Source organism: Schistosoma mansoni, chromosome 2 (assembly GCF_000237925.1).
Source record: "Schistosoma mansoni strain Puerto Rico chromosome 2, complete genome".
Taxonomy (NCBI): Eukaryota; Metazoa; Platyhelminthes; class Trematoda; order Strigeidida; family Schistosomatidae; genus Schistosoma; species Schistosoma mansoni.
In genome coordinates this window covers 26,442,963-26,462,002 of record NC_031496.1, presented here as the reverse complement: position 1 = coordinate 26,462,002, position 19,040 = coordinate 26,442,963, and the positions used below count along the sequence as shown (strand labels likewise).

General features: G+C 32.1%; 1 protein-coding gene across 1 annotated transcript in view; it reads right to left on the bottom strand.

Moving 5' to 3' along the window:
- Nucleotides 1-7,979: 7,979 nt before the first annotated feature.
- The window catches only part of Smp_128290 (hypothetical protein), a gene marked incomplete at both ends in the record, with an annotated part of 11,606 nt that continues 545 nt past the window's right edge, over nucleotides 7,980-19,040 (bottom strand). The window contains 2 exons of the mRNA XM_018796232.1: nucleotides 7,980-8,458; nucleotides 12,101-12,203. Of these exons, the coding sequence (XP_018650465.1) occupies nucleotides 7,980-8,458; nucleotides 12,101-12,203 (582 nt within the window). The remainder of the gene's footprint in view (nucleotides 8,459-12,100; nucleotides 12,204-19,040) is intronic.

The window sequence follows — 19,040 nt, the reverse complement described above, 5'->3', positions numbered from 1 at the left end:
CAATATTCATTCATAGATGACTGTCCATTTCATTTCGTTGTACCAGATATTGAAAATTTGATCTTCCCTAACCAAATATACCTATCAAGATTATTTTAACTCTGTTGAAATTCATATTAGAAATTTAAATTCAACATAATACTGTGGTATGGCGACATCATCTAAACCACAATTTTGTCAGTGTGTACGTTGACTGATTGACTGACTGAATAACTGACAGACTATCGGACGATTAATTCCTTCTTATTAGTTTTGATAACCATTCAATGTCTGTTAGTTGATTCATTCAAGTTTTATTATTACAAAATTAAAATAAATACTCATTTTCTTTTTATTTGCCTTTTCATTCAGATTTAATTTAATGGCTATCTCCTTTTTTTAAATTACTTAATTAATTAGCCCATAAATAATGAAATAGAATTTTATAGAAAATTTTCATTGGAAGAGTAATTAATTTAGTAATGACCTAATAAATTAGATTTGTTCCGTATATTTTAAATCTGATTTTGGAGGGAAAATAAATTATTTAATTTGAAACTGTTTCAGTTAAAAATCAAATATTAATAGGGTTATATTTGAAGGGCGTATTAAAACAGTAAGGTGAAATAAAATTTATTTATTAAAAGAAGTTAACCTTATTTTCTCTCTATATATAATTGAAATCATGATTCGATTGAAGCTAGACTACCATGGAAAACCTGGAATCACTGGACGGCTGTTTCGTCATATTGTGGGACTCCTCAGTAGTGCTCACTCATGATCCCGTCTCGCGCGATTCGAAATTTTTGATAAATTAAAATTGTCCATCAAAATTCTGCGAATAACTCCTTAAATACAGCAGAATCTGAAAGCATAAGACTTTGTAGTTGAGTAATGTAATAAATATCATTTCACAGTCGCTGAAAAACAGTTAATGGTGATTTAATGGCACGGTATCTGACTCCAGTAAGATTGGACAAATGATCGTTATTGAGATATATATTTTGACTATTCTTCTATATAATCATCGACTTGAATCGCGTTGGTGAATAACTGAAATAAAATAAGTCAAATAGGAAGGCGAATTTCGAATACTTATATTTTGTACAATCATTGATCTGGACAGGAAATCAAAGGGATGAAGCGAATACAAGAGAGAGAAGTGAAATGACGCACGATGGAGAAGGTGTGTGAGCCAACTCCATTTATTCAAGCGTTATTCATTATTTATCGCCAGGTAAAAATAAGTTACAGACATATAATGAATAGGATAAGAAGTGTACGCACACACATACGCTCATATAAAAACAGTCATGATTGATAAGTAAATAGTTACCAATGTCGAAACGTGACTCAAGAAGAATTGATAAATTGGTCTGTCCGGAAGCTAGAATAAGGTATATGGTCTTAACATATCAACCAACACTACAGTGTTTGACAAACATCACAGAAAATTGTACTATTTAATATATTTTTTATTTAGAAGCCTTTAGGATCGGATAGAATCAGATAATGAACTCGGAAATACATGGCGCCAAAAAAAATTTTGGTACTGTTTTTTTTTTAGCCAGATATTTTATACTTGAAGCTTTTTTGTCACCGATAATAACGTCGTTAGCGTTTACTTCACGAATTATTTACTGAAACTGGAAATCTCTATCTTCAAATAATCTGCTCTGATCATTAACTGGAATGATATATGAGGCTATGTGTGACACTATGGTATGAGTCCAGTATAGTTTGAAATTTTTTGTTAGCCCCCTGGGGTTTTAATTGAGTTTAGGAGTTCGCCGACATGAATGGTGATGATTAAGATGTTACTCACTCTATTATAAAATAAATAAACATAATAAAACACATGTGTAATGCATATAGGGACCATAGAGTAATCACAGTATAAAACTAGTGGTTTGGTAAACAGACACTTAAAATTCATTTATTTGACTATAGTAGTCATAATTATTAACCCGTTACAAAGAACACTCTAAATAACCCTAAGCTTATTGATCGGTTTAGCCAATCGACCTGTATTTAGTTTATTGGTGAAGGTTCGAATTACGGTGACGTAACATGGTTTGCCTAATTTCAATCAGTAAGAATGAATATGGTCTAATAAATCTTCCATGTCTTTAGAAGCTTCTTAAAACAATTTCCGTATCCGTCGGCAAATTCAGTTGCTCGATGGTGCATCGAACGTCCACTAAAATCCAAAGTCCTTATATATCACTACATCACAGAAGAACGCTTAAACTATGACATAGAATACCTAAAACGAGGGAAACAAAAATATACCGAGGCCTGTTAAATCAATGTTGAGGTAGAAAAAAACACACATAATTCTAATAACAAAATCAGTAAATTGAATTTTTCAGCATCAGTTAAATCTTACACAATCCTTAAGCGATACATGTTATTCATCTAAGTAATTATAGCGGGAATTCGTTATGATCTAGATATTTTCAATACATTATTGTCATACATGCAAAATGATTTTTGACAAAAAAGTAGTGCACATTAGTCAATTAGTAAAACCAACTTAACAATTTAGTGCTATTTAAATCAATATTATATCATCATGTCAGTAACTGGTGAACGATAGATTTTTTCGAATAACCTTAATCAATAGATTTGTATGTTACTGCTTCACTAAATTATTATACCCTCTTCAGAAAAACAAGTAAGACAAGTGAAATTATAAATGAAAATTGAACAGTACTTTGAATTTCCTCATCGGTTCCTTTTTCTTTTATTGCTTGTTCTAAAAGAAAATGCTTTAACCTATTTAAATGTTACTTAAAATGAGGCGGAATGGAATGCATAAACGGCAATGCTGTAGTGGCGATTGATATGTTAAGACCATATACCATATTATAACTTTAGGACAAGCCAATTTACCTATCCATCATGAGTCCCGTTTTGATCTTGTTAATTATTCACTAACTAACCCGGACTATTTTTTATATGAGCGTATGTGTGTGTACACGTCTTATCCTATTCATCAAACGTCTGTAACTTACTGTTGTCCGACTATAAATATTAATTAAGGCTTGATTAAAGTGAGTTGCCTTACCCACTATCTTCAGTGCGTGTCGTTCCTGTTTCGCTCGCTGATATTTACTCATGTGCTTATAACTTTCTGGCCTGCGTTGTTTGTCAATAAAACTGTAGCTGCCGCTTCTCTTTGCCTTTCGATTTTTATGCACCGTTAAGATTGAAATTATAACGGTTATCAGGGTGAACGATTAGTGAACCACGGCACTACAATGTCATTAAAAACATCCTCCAAAAGCAAAAGTAAAAAAATCCAAGGGAGCAAATCAGTCATTTTGTTTTGTTATTTCCTTTATTTGTAGAACCAATTTTGCTCAAATTTCAAAATGCAGAATATGATACATAATGCAAATATAGTTAAAGTATTAACAGTATAGTTATCAAAAACATGCTGTAATTCGGTTTAACAATACAAATATATTTGAAGACTAAGTTGTAATGACTGAACTAAATATTTTAATTTGGGTTGCTACACATAATATCAGGATGGTTCAAATTGTTTGTGGAGAACTTCACATTTGCTAAATAATCACACATGTCAGTCCCAATAATAGATGCTAACTTTTGATAGGTATTTGGTGTCGCAAGACAGTATGTAGAAGCAAAACTTATTGCATTCGCTACTCATTATATTTTCTATAGTAAGCCATTTTGTTATTGCTTTATCATGTTACTTTTGGACATTACATAACAATGCTATTAATTCCCTTCAAATTTATTTTTGTTAACATATTTACTGCCACTTGAAAATCCAGACGTCCGCTCTATGCATAAGTAATAAGATTATTGTACAAAAATTTGAGTTTCTCATTCTTGACGTTTTTCTAGAAATAGGCGGTTTCAAAGTTGTTTTGATAATTTAAAATGTGGGTCTCCAAAAGATGTAAACATAACTTGTTTTTTACAGGAAATGTTTAATAAACAGGCATAAACTACGTTGACCTTGCCTAGTGTGTAGTCAAAAAAGCTCTTCTTCGACTAAAACGTTTTGCTTATTGTGGTTTGTATAGTTGTAACCAATAGTCAATTGAAGCTAGACCACCATGGAAAACCTGGAGGCACTGGACGGCCGTTTCGTCCTACTGTGAGCACTGCTGAGGAGTCCCACAGTAGAACGAAGCGGTCGTCCAGTGCTTCCAGGTTTTCCACAGTGGTCTAGCTTCAGTTGACTCATGATTTAAACTATATATTATGATTTGGTTAATTATTTACAAAATGGCAAAAGTCACAATAACTTACCTAATTATTTCAAGTCATCTAATTATACTATATTGTTTTAACCAAAAACTATTCATCAGTAAATAATTTTCTCTACTGGCTTTAATTGACCCATTTTTATGTAAAATAATCTTTCTCACAAAATAACTGGTAGATATTTATCCGAACATTGAAGGCAAACTGAAAATGCTTAACAATTCTTTATTAGAAGGACGCTTTTGTGGAGATTTTAGTAATTTTTTTATTAAGTAGTTGAGATCATGAGTCAATTGAAGCTAGACCACCACCTCGCGAGGTGGGATCGTGGATGCGCACTGCTGAGGTGTCCCACAATAGGAAGAAACGGCCGTCCAGTGTTTCCATTGATGCTTCAATTGACTCATGATTTCAAGTATATAAAAAGAAGTTATTTATTAGTTCAAACGTTTCATGCTGTTAAAGGTTCACAATTTCTATCAGGAGAATATTGATAGCTGAATATGGCTAACCATTTAAAAAACTCATTAAATTCCTCAATACATTCTGGTTGTCTTTATTAATGTTATTACTGATACTTCATTAAACTTGGTTCTGTTTAGAAATCTAATCTCTTCACACCACCTTTCCATATACTAAAGCAATATTAATGGCAGTTAGTTAACATTATACACAAACGTGATGTGAAAAGCCAAACTGGACTATTTAATAGTTGAAATGCTTCATATTTTAAAATCCCCATGGTATTGCAGTCATTTCGCGTTTTGGTATATTTTTAGCAGCTCACTTGCAAATGAATTTGTTTGTTAACTTATTTAACGGACAGAATCGTTTGTACAATAACAACTTATTTATAACATTGTACCTTTATTAATGTTAGGCTTGTATGAATTGTATGCTTGAACATTGCTTACCACAAACGCACATATTCATTCTGCTAGCTTTAATGTTAGTTGCTTAATTGATTCGATGACTCACTCAATTCGCTATATATATATATGTACATTTAAATCCTGTTCATTGACTCGTTCACTCACTTGCATCAGATTTTCATTCTTGTTTTGCGTGTCTATGGTTTTGATGATCTGTGCGTCGTGCAACAGCAAACGCGATCGAAACTTCGTGCTCGTCTTGTGATTTATAAACCATTGGGTACATTATCTAGTAACGGTTATCAGAACGAACTGTTTACGAAGTTTAGGGATTATATCGAATAGCGACCACTACATATTATAGGGTATTATGCGCTACCACTTTTCTTACCAATGATAACCTTGTGCTGAGATTTATGACAAATATTGACTGAATTCCATCAGCTTTGATGATGGTTAACCTATACATCTGATGCTTTACATCATCAACATCTGTTTTATAAGTGTTAAATCAATATAACTCATCAGCCACATTATTCAGTTAGAGTTCTTCATAGTTGCTGCTTGTATAAATCACACACACATTCATACAACTGCTAGATCCTCTTTTATTTCATAAGAAGCTGATAGCGCAAATAAGAATTTCTGAAACATGGGATATAAATTTTCAAAGGATCTGTAGACCATTAGAACTAGTGTCGCAAACGAGAGAACAAGTGAGGACAATCGAATGTATTTGAACACTAAATTACAGAACATTTTAGTAAAATCTGAGAAGCATACAATAAATACTTCATTTGCAAATGACCAATCAGTTGTTTCAACTTGACTGTTCCTTTTGCGAATATCAGTCAATCGTCTCCGACTTCACCGTTCCTGCATTTTTATACCAACTGCTTTCTGTTCCCGTCCTTTACTCCTCGATCTTCTTGAGCTTCTGCAGCCAGGCATTCTATTCCTGGCTAGCGTTATATACTACTTATGTTGACATAAGCAACACACACCACATTAGTAGATTCATTACATTTGTATTTCGTAGACGAACCATTTATCTGGTTAATTTTCTTTAACATTAGGTTCTATTTATTATATAATTCACTCAGTGTTTACATAGTATCAGTACTCAAACTTACTATTTTTTTGATATTAACTCGCATTACAAACTGAAATCAGTTGAATAACTGTAAGAAATAAACAGATATAACGTTTTACTCTGAGAATACTCAATAGAATCCAGCCACGAACTTAAACTATGAATTTCAAGCCATTCAGATTTCCCAGTTACATAGAAGTGTCTCATCAAATAACCTATATTATGACTCAATATAATTATAAATATCAATAATAGAATAATACAAACTGTTACAAACAATAATAAATAGCAATCGTATTCACAGAAGCTTTAGAACCCCTTATATTTTATTCATTTCAAATACAACATTGATATTAATGGAATAATCAGTTCCTAGGTATTATGTCCAATTTAAATACAAAATGATCAAAGGAGCAAAATGAATACAGTTTCAAGTTAAGAGTAAAATTTTATTCCATATATGTATTAAAAGAAGTGTCAGAATTTCCTTCTAAAAAAAGATAATAAAGCGGAAATGTCTCACATGACTGCTTTGAACGACAGTTTCCCTTTTACATACGACCTACATTCTTCAATTGAGTCAAATTACACAGAACTGTGATACAATAATTATTGCATATTTTACATCCCTTGAATCTTCCGGATAATGTTTCATTCAGCAATAATGGTATTAAAGATTCCCATTGTGAAAATTAGAACAACAGATGTAAGCGAGCAATTATTTTCAGTTAGATCGTCATCAGGTTTAACTCTTAATATACATGAATATTTATACGAAAATTTTAGATCGATCAAAGCTGTTTGAGTCAATAATCACAATGAAGTAGAATACGTCACCGAGCTATTATGCTCGGTTAAAGTACAAGTTGATAGTGGGAAGACAAGTGTACTAATAGTAGTAAGAATATTAAATTACGATAATAAAAGTCTTATCAATAGTTAAACATAGGAGATAGGAGGTCAAACGTTTGTGTCCCGTTTGTATTGTTTACTATCTAATTACTTACATACTTCTTATTACGTAATGATTTTAATATTTTGTGATCACTATTGTAAGTCTATTTACCCACGTTTGACCTCCTATTTCCAATGTTTAACGATTGATAAGACTTTTATTACCTTATTTTAATATTCTTACTACTATCAGTACACTTATCTTCCCATCATCAACTTATACTTTTAACTATTATGCTCGGTGATGTATTCTATTTCATTGTGATGATTGACTCAAATAGCCTTGATTGGTTTAACATTTTCGTATAAATATTCATGTATATTTGAGTAATGCCTGATGACGATCTAATTGAAAACAATTGTTCACTTATATGTGTTAAAGGTATTATCTATAATGTTGACAAAAAAGGCTTCACAACTAGTTTATTGAACTTAAAGGATTAGATGTTAGAAAGAAAAGTGAAAAACGACACTTCGACACTTCAATCTTCTTCAATGGAACAAGATATAACAAAAGCAAACCATATTTCTTCATTTCTGTTCTTGTTTTATTTAATCATGGAATGAATATTAGGGAATAAGATAAATAACCTTTATAAACAACAATAATAGTAAAACAAAATTAATAATAATAATAAAGAGAATTAATATTAAAATTAAAATAATTTGAAAATAAATGAAAATACTGGAATGTGAATTTGACATGTCATTGTAGGTAGACTGACTAGGTCATACTCCAATATGTATATATAGGCTATAAGTACAGAACATGGCAAGATAATAATAGAGTTAACCAGTATAGATCATTATGTATTCTTCGTTCTTTAGCATAAATTTCATTTGGTTAGATCAATATGAGGATTTGTTGAATGACTTTGTTGAAAGTCATTATTACCAGTTATAAATGTTTTATTATTTAATGGAAGTGTTAATGAATGATTTTTAGTGGATATTTTTGTTAATGGAAATTCATCAAATAAATGATTATGATGACCTAAATCAGTATTACTAAATAATGGTTTACGCCATCTAGGTTGTAGGATATCATTTGAAACTAATGATTGACGTTGTGAACTACCATTATGTAAGGCATAAATAAATTGTTTATTTAATGATGATCGATGATTTGTAAATGTATTCATAGTAGGTAAAGTAGTTTGTGTACAAAGGATTGATTCATTTATAGAACAATGATTCTCATTTTTGTTCGTAGGACTGTCGATCAGGCAACCATTAGATGATGATATTGGACTGCATTGTGTTTTGGTTAGTAATAGTTCTTTTGAATTATAAGGACGTGTATATTTTAACCGAACTGAAAAGTGAATAAAAAGAATTAATCAATAACTTTATAGGTGAAATTAATGAGTTTTATTTGATGGTCACTGAACATTATAACGTATTGTCATTCTATGACCTGGAAGACTTACACTTTTGCTAACAAAGATATGTGTAGAAAATGGTATTATATCACTCTAATTCCCAACATAATTCACCATGTACTATTGAAAGTGAGAACATACACACTTGCTAAGAATTTTCAGACCATATTTCATAATTTCTCAAAACTCATCGTGGTAAATATTTTAGTTAACACATTCGATTATGATGGTTACCTTGACTTTCTTAAGTTACTGCTGACGAAATCAGCCATGTTGGGCTAAAGACTATTGGATTCCTTTCAAGTTTATTTTATGAGGTGCTTCGTATTGTAGCATAGGGATGTTTGACTAATAATTATGGAGTTTAAGTTCGGGATGGCATGCTTTTTTATCATTATGCTGATCATTGAGTAACTGTAAAAATGGGAGCAAGTGCGTTATAAAAAATATCGTCAAAATAGATCAATATTTAAAAACAATGATTATGAGAATGAATTTTCTGACTCAGTCACTAAAACTAAGTAAAATTTACAGTTACAGGTGGATATTTCATTGTTTTATCCTTCCATTTTGTAAATAAATGTCTGTAAACAATAATATTGTGAAGCAATCGAATTCAGCTGGTGAGTTCCAAACAGAATGAAATGAAAGTTCTAGACTTCATTATTAGCTACTCTCCAATTACATTAGCTAGATTGAAGGTTCTATAATAGGGATGAACATGAAAAGTTATGTACGGTTTATGTGTATATCGGAATACAATGAATATTTTAGAACCAATTAGACTATTTGGACTTCGCAGATGACCTAGCTTTACTATCTCATACACACGAACAAATACAGACAAAGACAGCAAATATAGCAGCAGCCTCTGCATCAATAGGCCTCAACATACACAAAGGAAAAAGCAAGATTCTTAAATACAACACGGAGAACATCAACAAAACCAATCACACTTGATGACGAAACTCTGGAAGAGGTGGAAACATTCATGTACCTAGGTAGCACCATTGATAAGCATGAAGGATTGGATGCAGATGTAAAGGCAAGGTTTGGAAAAGCAAAGGCAGCATTCCTTCAATTCAAAAATATTTGGGATTCAAAACAACTGTCAACCAATATCAAAAAGATAATCTTTAATACGAACGTCAAGATAGTCCTACTGTACAGAATTGGAACGTGGAGAACTACTACATCCATCGTCAAGAAGGTACGAGTATTTACAAAAACAATTGTCTACGCAAAATACTCAACATTCAGTGGCCGGATACTATCAGCAACAGCGTTTTATGTGAGAGGACAAACCAGCTTCCAGCTGATGAGGAAATTAGGAAAAGACGTTGGAAGTGGATCGAACATACATTAAGGAAATAACCAAACTGCATCACGAGGCAAGCCTCAACTTGGAAGCCCGAAAGGAAGCGGAAAAGAGGGGTGCCAAAGAACACATTACGTCGGAAAATAGAAGCAAATGTGAAAAGGAAGAATGTTAACTGGAAAGAACTGGAAAGGATTGTCCATGGCAGGGTTGGATGGAGAATGGTGGTGGGCGGTCTATGCTACTTCAGGAGGGGTAACTGCCGTAAGTAAGTAAGTTATGTATATATACTAAATATCAGATGATAATTCAGAGGCCTTCGCCAATCAGTTCGTCTACTCATAGTTCATATTTCTTTAAGTCAATTTTTTTCTACAACTTTGATCAAAGTTTCGTTAAGTAAAAGTCAAGTTTATAGAAGTCAGTACTACGATGATGATGTTCGAAACATAGTATTATTTATCACTTTAGTCAATCATCTCTCCTTTACTAAGAAGGACAAAAACTTGTTCATATTATAAAGGAAACAACTTCTTCATACATATATGTATATCCTGTTCATAACCGTTGCTTCTAAGCAATCAATTTCCTTTCTTTCCATAATAAACACTAAATCTAATTCATTTATACATACGAATGAAACAATCTTATTATTCAGTCCAAAAGAAAAAAAAAGAAAGAAAAATCTGTACTTTAATTATAAAAAAATTTCTGTTAAAACTCTCGAAAGTAAATTTTTTTTTTCTGTCAACTTGTAAAATTTTCTTACAAATAAAAATTCGTAGTTCTTTTGTGACAAATTTTATACAAGAAAAAAAGGGGGGTTGTGATTGATGAATATGACAACAATAAATGAGATGACAAATGAGTCGGAAGAAGAAGAAGAAGACATTCAGTTTTTTTCTTTTTAAGAAAAAAATCGAAAGAATATTAGGAAAAATAATTATAATAATTTTTCATCCGTTTGTATTGTCAGTCAGTCAGTCAATTAGTCACAATGTAGAACTTCGTACATACGTACATCAGTTCGAGTTGTCATACTACATTAACACAGAGATGCAGTTGTCGATTCAAATCCCATAGTGATAGGAGTAGTAAGAGTATAAACAGTAATTCGAAAGATTAGGGTTTGAAGATGTTATTCAAGGAGTATAATACAGTGAAATAAATTTGGAAAGAGAAAAACACAGAGGGATAGTTTCTGCAGGTACAGTTTCTACAAGATATTTTCTTGAAGGAACTTATAAAATAATACATACAAATAGATAGTTTATAACAAATGTTATTCTTCATAGAATCTTAGTTAAGAGAATTATAGAATAACACGAAAGTCATATCATTCTGTTATGTGTTATGTATATTTTTACTATGGTTGTACATTGTATACATTATTCATGAAATGTTACAATACACGAAATCAATAGATGTTTTTGACTTTGAAAGCAAAGATGGATAGTGACTAGCAGTGGAATCCAGGACACACGTTTCGTCATATTTGGGACTCGTCAGCTAGATGTTCCTGCATCTCAGAGTTGATATTCACTTTGGGACTCGAACTCAGTACCGTTCGCTTCAAACGCCATTGCATTATCCACTTAACTAATGAGTCCTGATAGCTACCTGCTTGTACAATGGGGTGAAGTTTTAAATTCATTTGGTGTTGTTTCCTTGTATCTTCTCATTGTTATTTAGGACTGCAATTGATCAGTCCTAAATAACAATGGGAAGATACAAGAAAACAATATCAAGTGAATTTTTGACTTTAACTAATTAAATAATTCCTTGAAAAACGTAAAGTAATTAGTGCGTTTTTTTAATAATTAACTAAAAATCACTAGTACGTGTGATTTAACAATAATATTTTAGGCGCAACTATTATTTATAGACGAACCAATCAGATTTACGATAACACGTCCTGGATTTCGCTGCAAACATTTTTATCTATTTGGCTAAGTAGCGTCTTGACACTTTAGTTGATGTCAGTTCGTGATGAAAACCTTAAATGTAAACCCTATCCATAACCGTCAACTGTAAATCATATTCCTTATCCTTCCCATTGCTTTAAAACCCTCATTTAGCCCTAGTCAGTAGGTCGATATTTTCAAGTTTACCTTAGCGTAGCTGAAAGGTCGTCCATAAATTATAATCTAACCATATTTTATATGAAGTTTTATAAGACCTATTTAGTATAATTATGTATTAGGTTTCAACTAAGAGACTACATTTATATGGGAAAGAAATCACAATGTTAACTCACACTTTGATAAATCATGATTCACAGGTTCTTCTTCACTAGCTCCCTGTCCGGAATCAGCACTTCCTCCATCAACTTCTGAAACTGCTACATTCATATGAAGTTGCTGGGAAAAATTAAAAAAAAGACCAAACAAATTAAAAACATTGTGAATATTCGTCAGCTAAGCCACACATAAATTTAATAATAATCATACTATTTAATCTAAATTTTTGTTGTAATTAATAGCTGTGGTGGTTAAAGATAATTACTTAGAAACTATTCTCAACCTGGGTTTAGTGCGTATCTCCACTGTATTCCTAAAATCCTGAGGAAACTGATGCTTCCTGGTAGATTTAAGACCGTATCGCTTATTTTACAACCTGAGACGTAGCTGTTGAACTATTCTGCTAAATACTAAATTCTTGGAGTACAGAAAGATTTGTAATTGACTAGTCCCAATGTAGTGACTAACGTCTTGTTTGAAAATAGAATTCTATCAAGTGTTATACTGCATAAACCTAGGTTCATGGGTACCTTGTCAACTATTTTAAACTTACTAATCACTCAACATATTACAAACAGTGTAGAATCAGTTAAACTAGAGTCTACTTTACAAGGTAGTCGATTGAATTACACCAAAACATATGACTAAACAAATATGAAGTTAGTCATCATTCAATAAACAATCAACTATAAACTATCTAATAGCTATTCGATTAAAAATAATCTATTTCCCAGATAGAAGCATTATCACAGTCTCAACTGATCCCCATAGAGAAATAAACTTCAACATTTTACTAAAACTATCAATTCAATGAATATTTCTCTAAATTGATGGGAAACATTATGATAATAACATGAAACAGTATACCTAGCAGAATTTGTTTTTTTTTTTAATACTTCTCATGGTTTATTGATTAGTATATCCAGAAAAAAGAAAATTGGAGTCACGTGACTGTGACGAATTACTTTCGAATTTTTTCCCAAGTTTTTACTTCCCTCAAATTCGGGAGAAATTCTACCATGGAGATAAATAGAGTTAAAAATGATTTTCATTTAACTTCATTAATTTTCAAAATGATCATTTTCTGAAGTCAGTTTGATGTTTAGAGAATCTATGATCTAAAGATGAGTAATATCTAGATATTTCAGGAAGGTTGATTAAATACTTATGGAATATAAATAGTTTAAGCAAACCGACTAGCATGATTAGAATCAATAGTTATATATTATAAAAGTAAAAAAAAATCTTTTTCAGTATTGTTCAGTGAGATGAAATGTATCCCAAATTATCACTTGAAAAAGTACAAAATAATCGTACACTATCTCCTAGGGGTGTATAGGTTTATGGACGAAACTTGTTATATACTTACTAAATTAAGTAATTTAATCTTATTTAATGTTTGAATACATCAGACAGTTTAAAAGTAAAGCCTGACCTATATATATATATCAAGCATTTGACAACATAAAAGAATCATTTAATTTTTAATTAAAGAATCAGTTACATCAGAATAATTCAGCAGTAATTTCTATGACTCCGGCTATGGGTGACAATAATTCGAATTTATATACGATCATTAATAACCTAAGCAGACGAAAATGTATAGCTAATGAATAACATGCATCACAAAAATCATTCTTACAGCATCACGTAAATATCTTTTGTAGTCCAGTATCTGGCTCCCATCTGGATGGATGTATGAAAGTTCTATTAACTTAAATCTTCCATTTAATTTCGTATATTACCTACGCTAACCTCATTTGTGTGACAGCGGTGACAAGAAGCCAACTTTAGTTTGGGTTAGATAGATTTACTTCAGGCATTCATTTGTCCAGACAAACATTCAGAATAAAAAGCAGGAAAACAAAGCGAGGTAGAGAATGTGAATGACTCAACTCGTTTTGTTAAAGCGCGACTCAATATTTATAGTAAGACAAAAATAAGCTACATACACGTAATGAATACGATAAGTGATAAACATACATGTTCAGAAGGGGTTTTGTGGAGATTTAGTATTTTCATAGTTGGAATCATGAGTCAATTGAAGCTAGACCACCATGGAAAACGTGGAAGCACTGAACGGCAGTTTCGTCCTATTGTGGGACTCCTCAGCAGTGCGCATCCACGATCCCGCCTCACGAGATACGAACTCAGGGTCTACCGGTCTCGCGACAGAGAACTTAACCAATAGACCACTGACCCGGTCAACATCCAACAGTGTTAATGTCTAACTTCAGCAACCGTTCACCGATTGTCTTCAGTTAGTTGATACTTCACAACAGACGTGGTTGAACTCCACTGGTCACTGCTTTTCACTAGAACTACAGGACATATATCTTTAAATCAGTCACTAGTGAGCACATGATTATAATCGGAAGAGGTTTTGTAGAGGCGGGATCGTGGACGTGCACTGCTGAGGACGAAACGGCCGTCTAGTGCTTCCAGGTTTTTCATAGTGGTCTAGCTTCAATTTACTCATGATTTCAACTATGAAAACATATATATTTTAATACAAAAACAGTCCAGATTAATGAGCCAATAGTTATTAGGGTCAAAATGTGACTCAAAATGAATGAATAAACTGATCTATCTGATAGCTACAATAACCCATTTAAGCTTGAAATAGTAGAAGACACTGATCTGTGTAGTCCTTCTAAATAGATAAAACTAATTGTACTTGATAGCCCTATTTCATCTTCTATTTGAGACAAATAATCTCTTATAGTTATCGGTAGTTCCTTATCGGGCAGCTGATAAATCATTGTAAAAAGGTCAGTTCATACATAAAATTTGTTTTTATTAACATCCAAATAAACTTGTTAATAAAACTTGATTTAATTAAAATTTATTAGTTTTTTTTCTTTTTTTTTAACAGAATAAACTACTTATTTCTGTCTAATTAGTAAGCTATTCATCTAAATTATATAGATCATTGGATTTAATACATATATAAAGCCTTATACACACACACACACACTATGCACCCTAAATCATTTCTCTTTTTTGAAAGAATAAACTTTTCAATTAAAGTGCCCTTAATTGTTTTCAATATAGAATCATTATAGGTGGTCTCTAATTGTAATATTAAAAAATATATAAAGATATAAGATAACATCAGATTGTAATTAAAGAAAAATTATCAAAAAAGAAAAATAAATTAAGAAAAAAAAGTCAGGTTAGATATAACTATTGGGAGAATAAAGGAGAGAAATAAAATAATAACAAAGTGATGTGTAAAATAAAACATTGAATAGGTTTTAGTTGTGAATTAGATTAATAGTAAACTGAATTAGAAAATAAAATTTTTGATTTATTTTCTGTTTTAGTATTAGTTCAAACCTTAGATTATTTCCTGAATGTTTTAGTGCTAAACATGCTCATGTTGCCTCCGAATGCGCTGGTATGTCATGAGAGTGGAGGGGATATCACCCTCTTTCTCTAAATGGTCACACACAGCCACGCGTATACAGCCACTACCAAGGAAGTTCTACTTACTGCCTTCTCGTGTTATGGATATTGTTTACGAAACTGAGAGGACGAAAAGCGAATGTCAGGTACTTTAACCGGGTCGGTGAAAACGGTGAGTCCACCTAGGGGAGTTGAGAAACCGTAATTTCAAAGGCGATGGTGCACATGGTCTCCAGGACCCTGAGGGAGCAAACGGCGTATGAACCAGTTGTTGGTTACCGGCTACCATGGGACTACATCTCCTCACGATGCTCCACTGCCTTGTGGGTGTGGCACTCTAAGAAAACCATCTACTTCAGTTTGGGTACCCTGAGAGTATCATAGTCCTCACACAATTGTGTGGCGCATATATATCTGGTGCCCTCATGTACCAATATTAATGTGTTCAAATAAACAAAAAAAATGAACATTCTCATTAAGAAAAAAAGAACACGATATTATTGACTTAAATTCATTTTAAACAATTGAATTATAATGAATAGCTAGTTTCCTACTCATATTGATGTGGATTCTTATGAGAGTATTTACTAACAAATCTATTCTTTCGACCATTGAATACTGACGGAAAATATAGTAATTAACATGTAAATATATTTACTTAGAGTCAAAATGTAAACTTCTAGATGGAATTTTGTTCTCTGAGCTGGATAGTTTGATCGTAGAGCTTTTATTGTTCTTTTGAACAACATCATCAGTACAACCTTTAGGTGAAGTGAAGTATTCGAATTTCTCAAAGTATGACTCACAGCTTGTTCTGTCAACCTCTTTTAATTTACATAATTTTCAGTGGTTATTGGATTGAAATAGATAATGCAAGATACTTTAGTGATATTCTACATTAGATCATCTCTGAAAAACATCTTTTTATTGTGTGTTAATTGAAATCTAATTATAGACTGTTATCCTTAATACTGGAATGAGAAATCTTTTCCCTAACATTTTCTCAATCGTAACATTTTCACTACATAGGAAGTTAATTGGGTTTATTAAATTGTATATTCAGCATTATAGAGTTATTTGAGTTTAAAAATCAATGGAAACCGGTAGACGTTTCACAGTTGTACAAAGTTGCTTAAATAAGATTAGTTCATGATGTTAACTACAAAATATTGTGATTAAGTCCTATTGTGGGACTCCTCAGCAGTGCGTATTCACGATCCCGCCTCACAAGATTCGAACCTAGGACCTATTAGTCTCGCGTCCTATAGGACGAAACGGTCATCAAGTGCTTCCAGGTTTCCCATGGTGGTTTAGCTTCAATTGACTCATGATTCCAACTATATATAAAAATTAATGAAAATCTCCACAAACAACCCAATATTAATAATAAATAAATTCAATGTGATATGAAATGTGTATTTTTAAATATTAATTGTTAGGAAAATGTTTATGGCATCTTTTCTTCCTCCAATAATTTAAACTCAATTTGTCAATTTGTAATGGTTTGATAAGAAAAATAATTGCATGGTTTCATAGGATAGGAGAAAAATAAGAACCTTATAAAAATTGTGGATTAGAATGTAACTCATCAAACAGTAGAGTCTTGTTAATTACTAAAATGATAAATAGTTGGAGACGGTGTGCAACAATCTTGGGACCTATGTTTCATGCTTTTTAGTACTTATCAGTCGGACCTGTCTTACGACCTTGATGAGACCGTTGTTTTACCAACGATTACTAACAATATTTCCTCGGTGAGTCAGGTGGATTTGTTGTCAATGACTTATGTGATCTGTGACTCATATGGAATAAAACTTATGATGATTGGTTAACGAATTTTGGAGTTATAAAATAAACGGGTAGAATCCTTATAGATGAGCATTGATACGCTGCTTCTGTTTGAAGACTGTCCACGAGATGATATCAAATTCTAAAATGAACTGGTATCAAGGATAAGACTGCTAAGCAGAACAGTTGATCTTTTATCTCCTGTAATTATAGACTTATCTACAATTTATTACCAAGAACGTAAATATGAATATATGTCAAAGATGATTAGGAGGAATCAGTCTTGAGGTCACTCATATATTAAAAATTTAACTAACTCAATTCTTCATCATCTTATCAAAGACTGATCTCTTGGAATCTTACAATGTAGCTACCAGGTTCTCTAGATATCAGTAAGAACTTTCCTTGGTGTTTACTGGTCTCAACTAGTTGGTAGGAATTTTAAGACCTAAGTTTTATGGAACCTACTAATTCCACTAAATTGTTTTGAATAAGATATTTACCAGAGGTTAACTACTTTTTAACTTTAGTTAAATTTGCTATCGTGCTACATAAAATTACGAAGTACAATTCCACACTTAGAAATGATTATCCAGACTATTCAACAATATAGCCTAATAATCCGCATAAAATCAAAACTATGGTATTCAGCAATCTTGAAAGTTACAATTTCATCCAGTCCTTTACTTAGTAATCAAATATTCTCACTTTCTAATTTCTAATTACGTAACATCTAAAAATATTTCAGCACTCACATAATCAACCATTCATGAAAGAAAATTATTTTGAACTAGAGCACATTACTGAAATGGACACTATGTGTTTAGTTAGTTATAGATATTAACTAACTATTTAGACAGTTTTTGAATAACTCGTCAAATGAAGTCATTTTGTAACAGTAATAATTTCCAAATAAATATTATTCAACCAACAAATAACTTTTAAATATCTTCTATACAACTATCAGGACTCAGTAGCTGACTGGATAACGCGATGGTGTATAAAGCTAGAGGTACTGGGTTCGAGTCCCATAGTGAACATCAACTCTGAGATGAAGGTACATCCAGCTGACGAGTCCCAAATAAGACGAAACGCTCGTCATGGATTTCACTGTTAGCCACTATCCATCTTTGCTTCTCTACAATTATTTATTGAAATAAATTATCAGTCTATATAGGAACAATTATATACAGTTATTATTTCTATTTTCCCATAACATTTAATTATCTTCTATCAGTTTATTGAAAACTTGCCATTACTTCAAATGATAGTCATTGAATTAAAAGTAACTTATAATTATGTTTGTTATACACAAAAAATATTGATGATTTCTGGAAAAAAAAGAAAAACAGTGAAAAACCTGAGTTGTTATTTTAATCCCTGAGAAAAGTTCTCTTCACTTTCTTTGTATCTGATAATCAACTCATACATTGTTATTATTATTAATAATAATAAAAATTGAATTTTCAACTGAAAGTATTTCATAGTTGAAAGTGTGAGTCAATTGAAGCTAGACCAACATGGAAAACCTGGAACCACTGATGGCCGTTTCGTCCTATTATGGGACTCCTCAGCAGTGCGCATCCACTATCCCGCACTTGCGAGATTCAAACACAGGACCTACCAGTCTCGCGCCATAGCACTTAACCTCTATACCACTGACTCGGCCGGTATCCAACGGTGTTAATGTCTAACTTCAACTGATCCAATTGGTGAACGGTTGCTCGACTTCGTACACATTAACACCGTTTGATGCCGGCC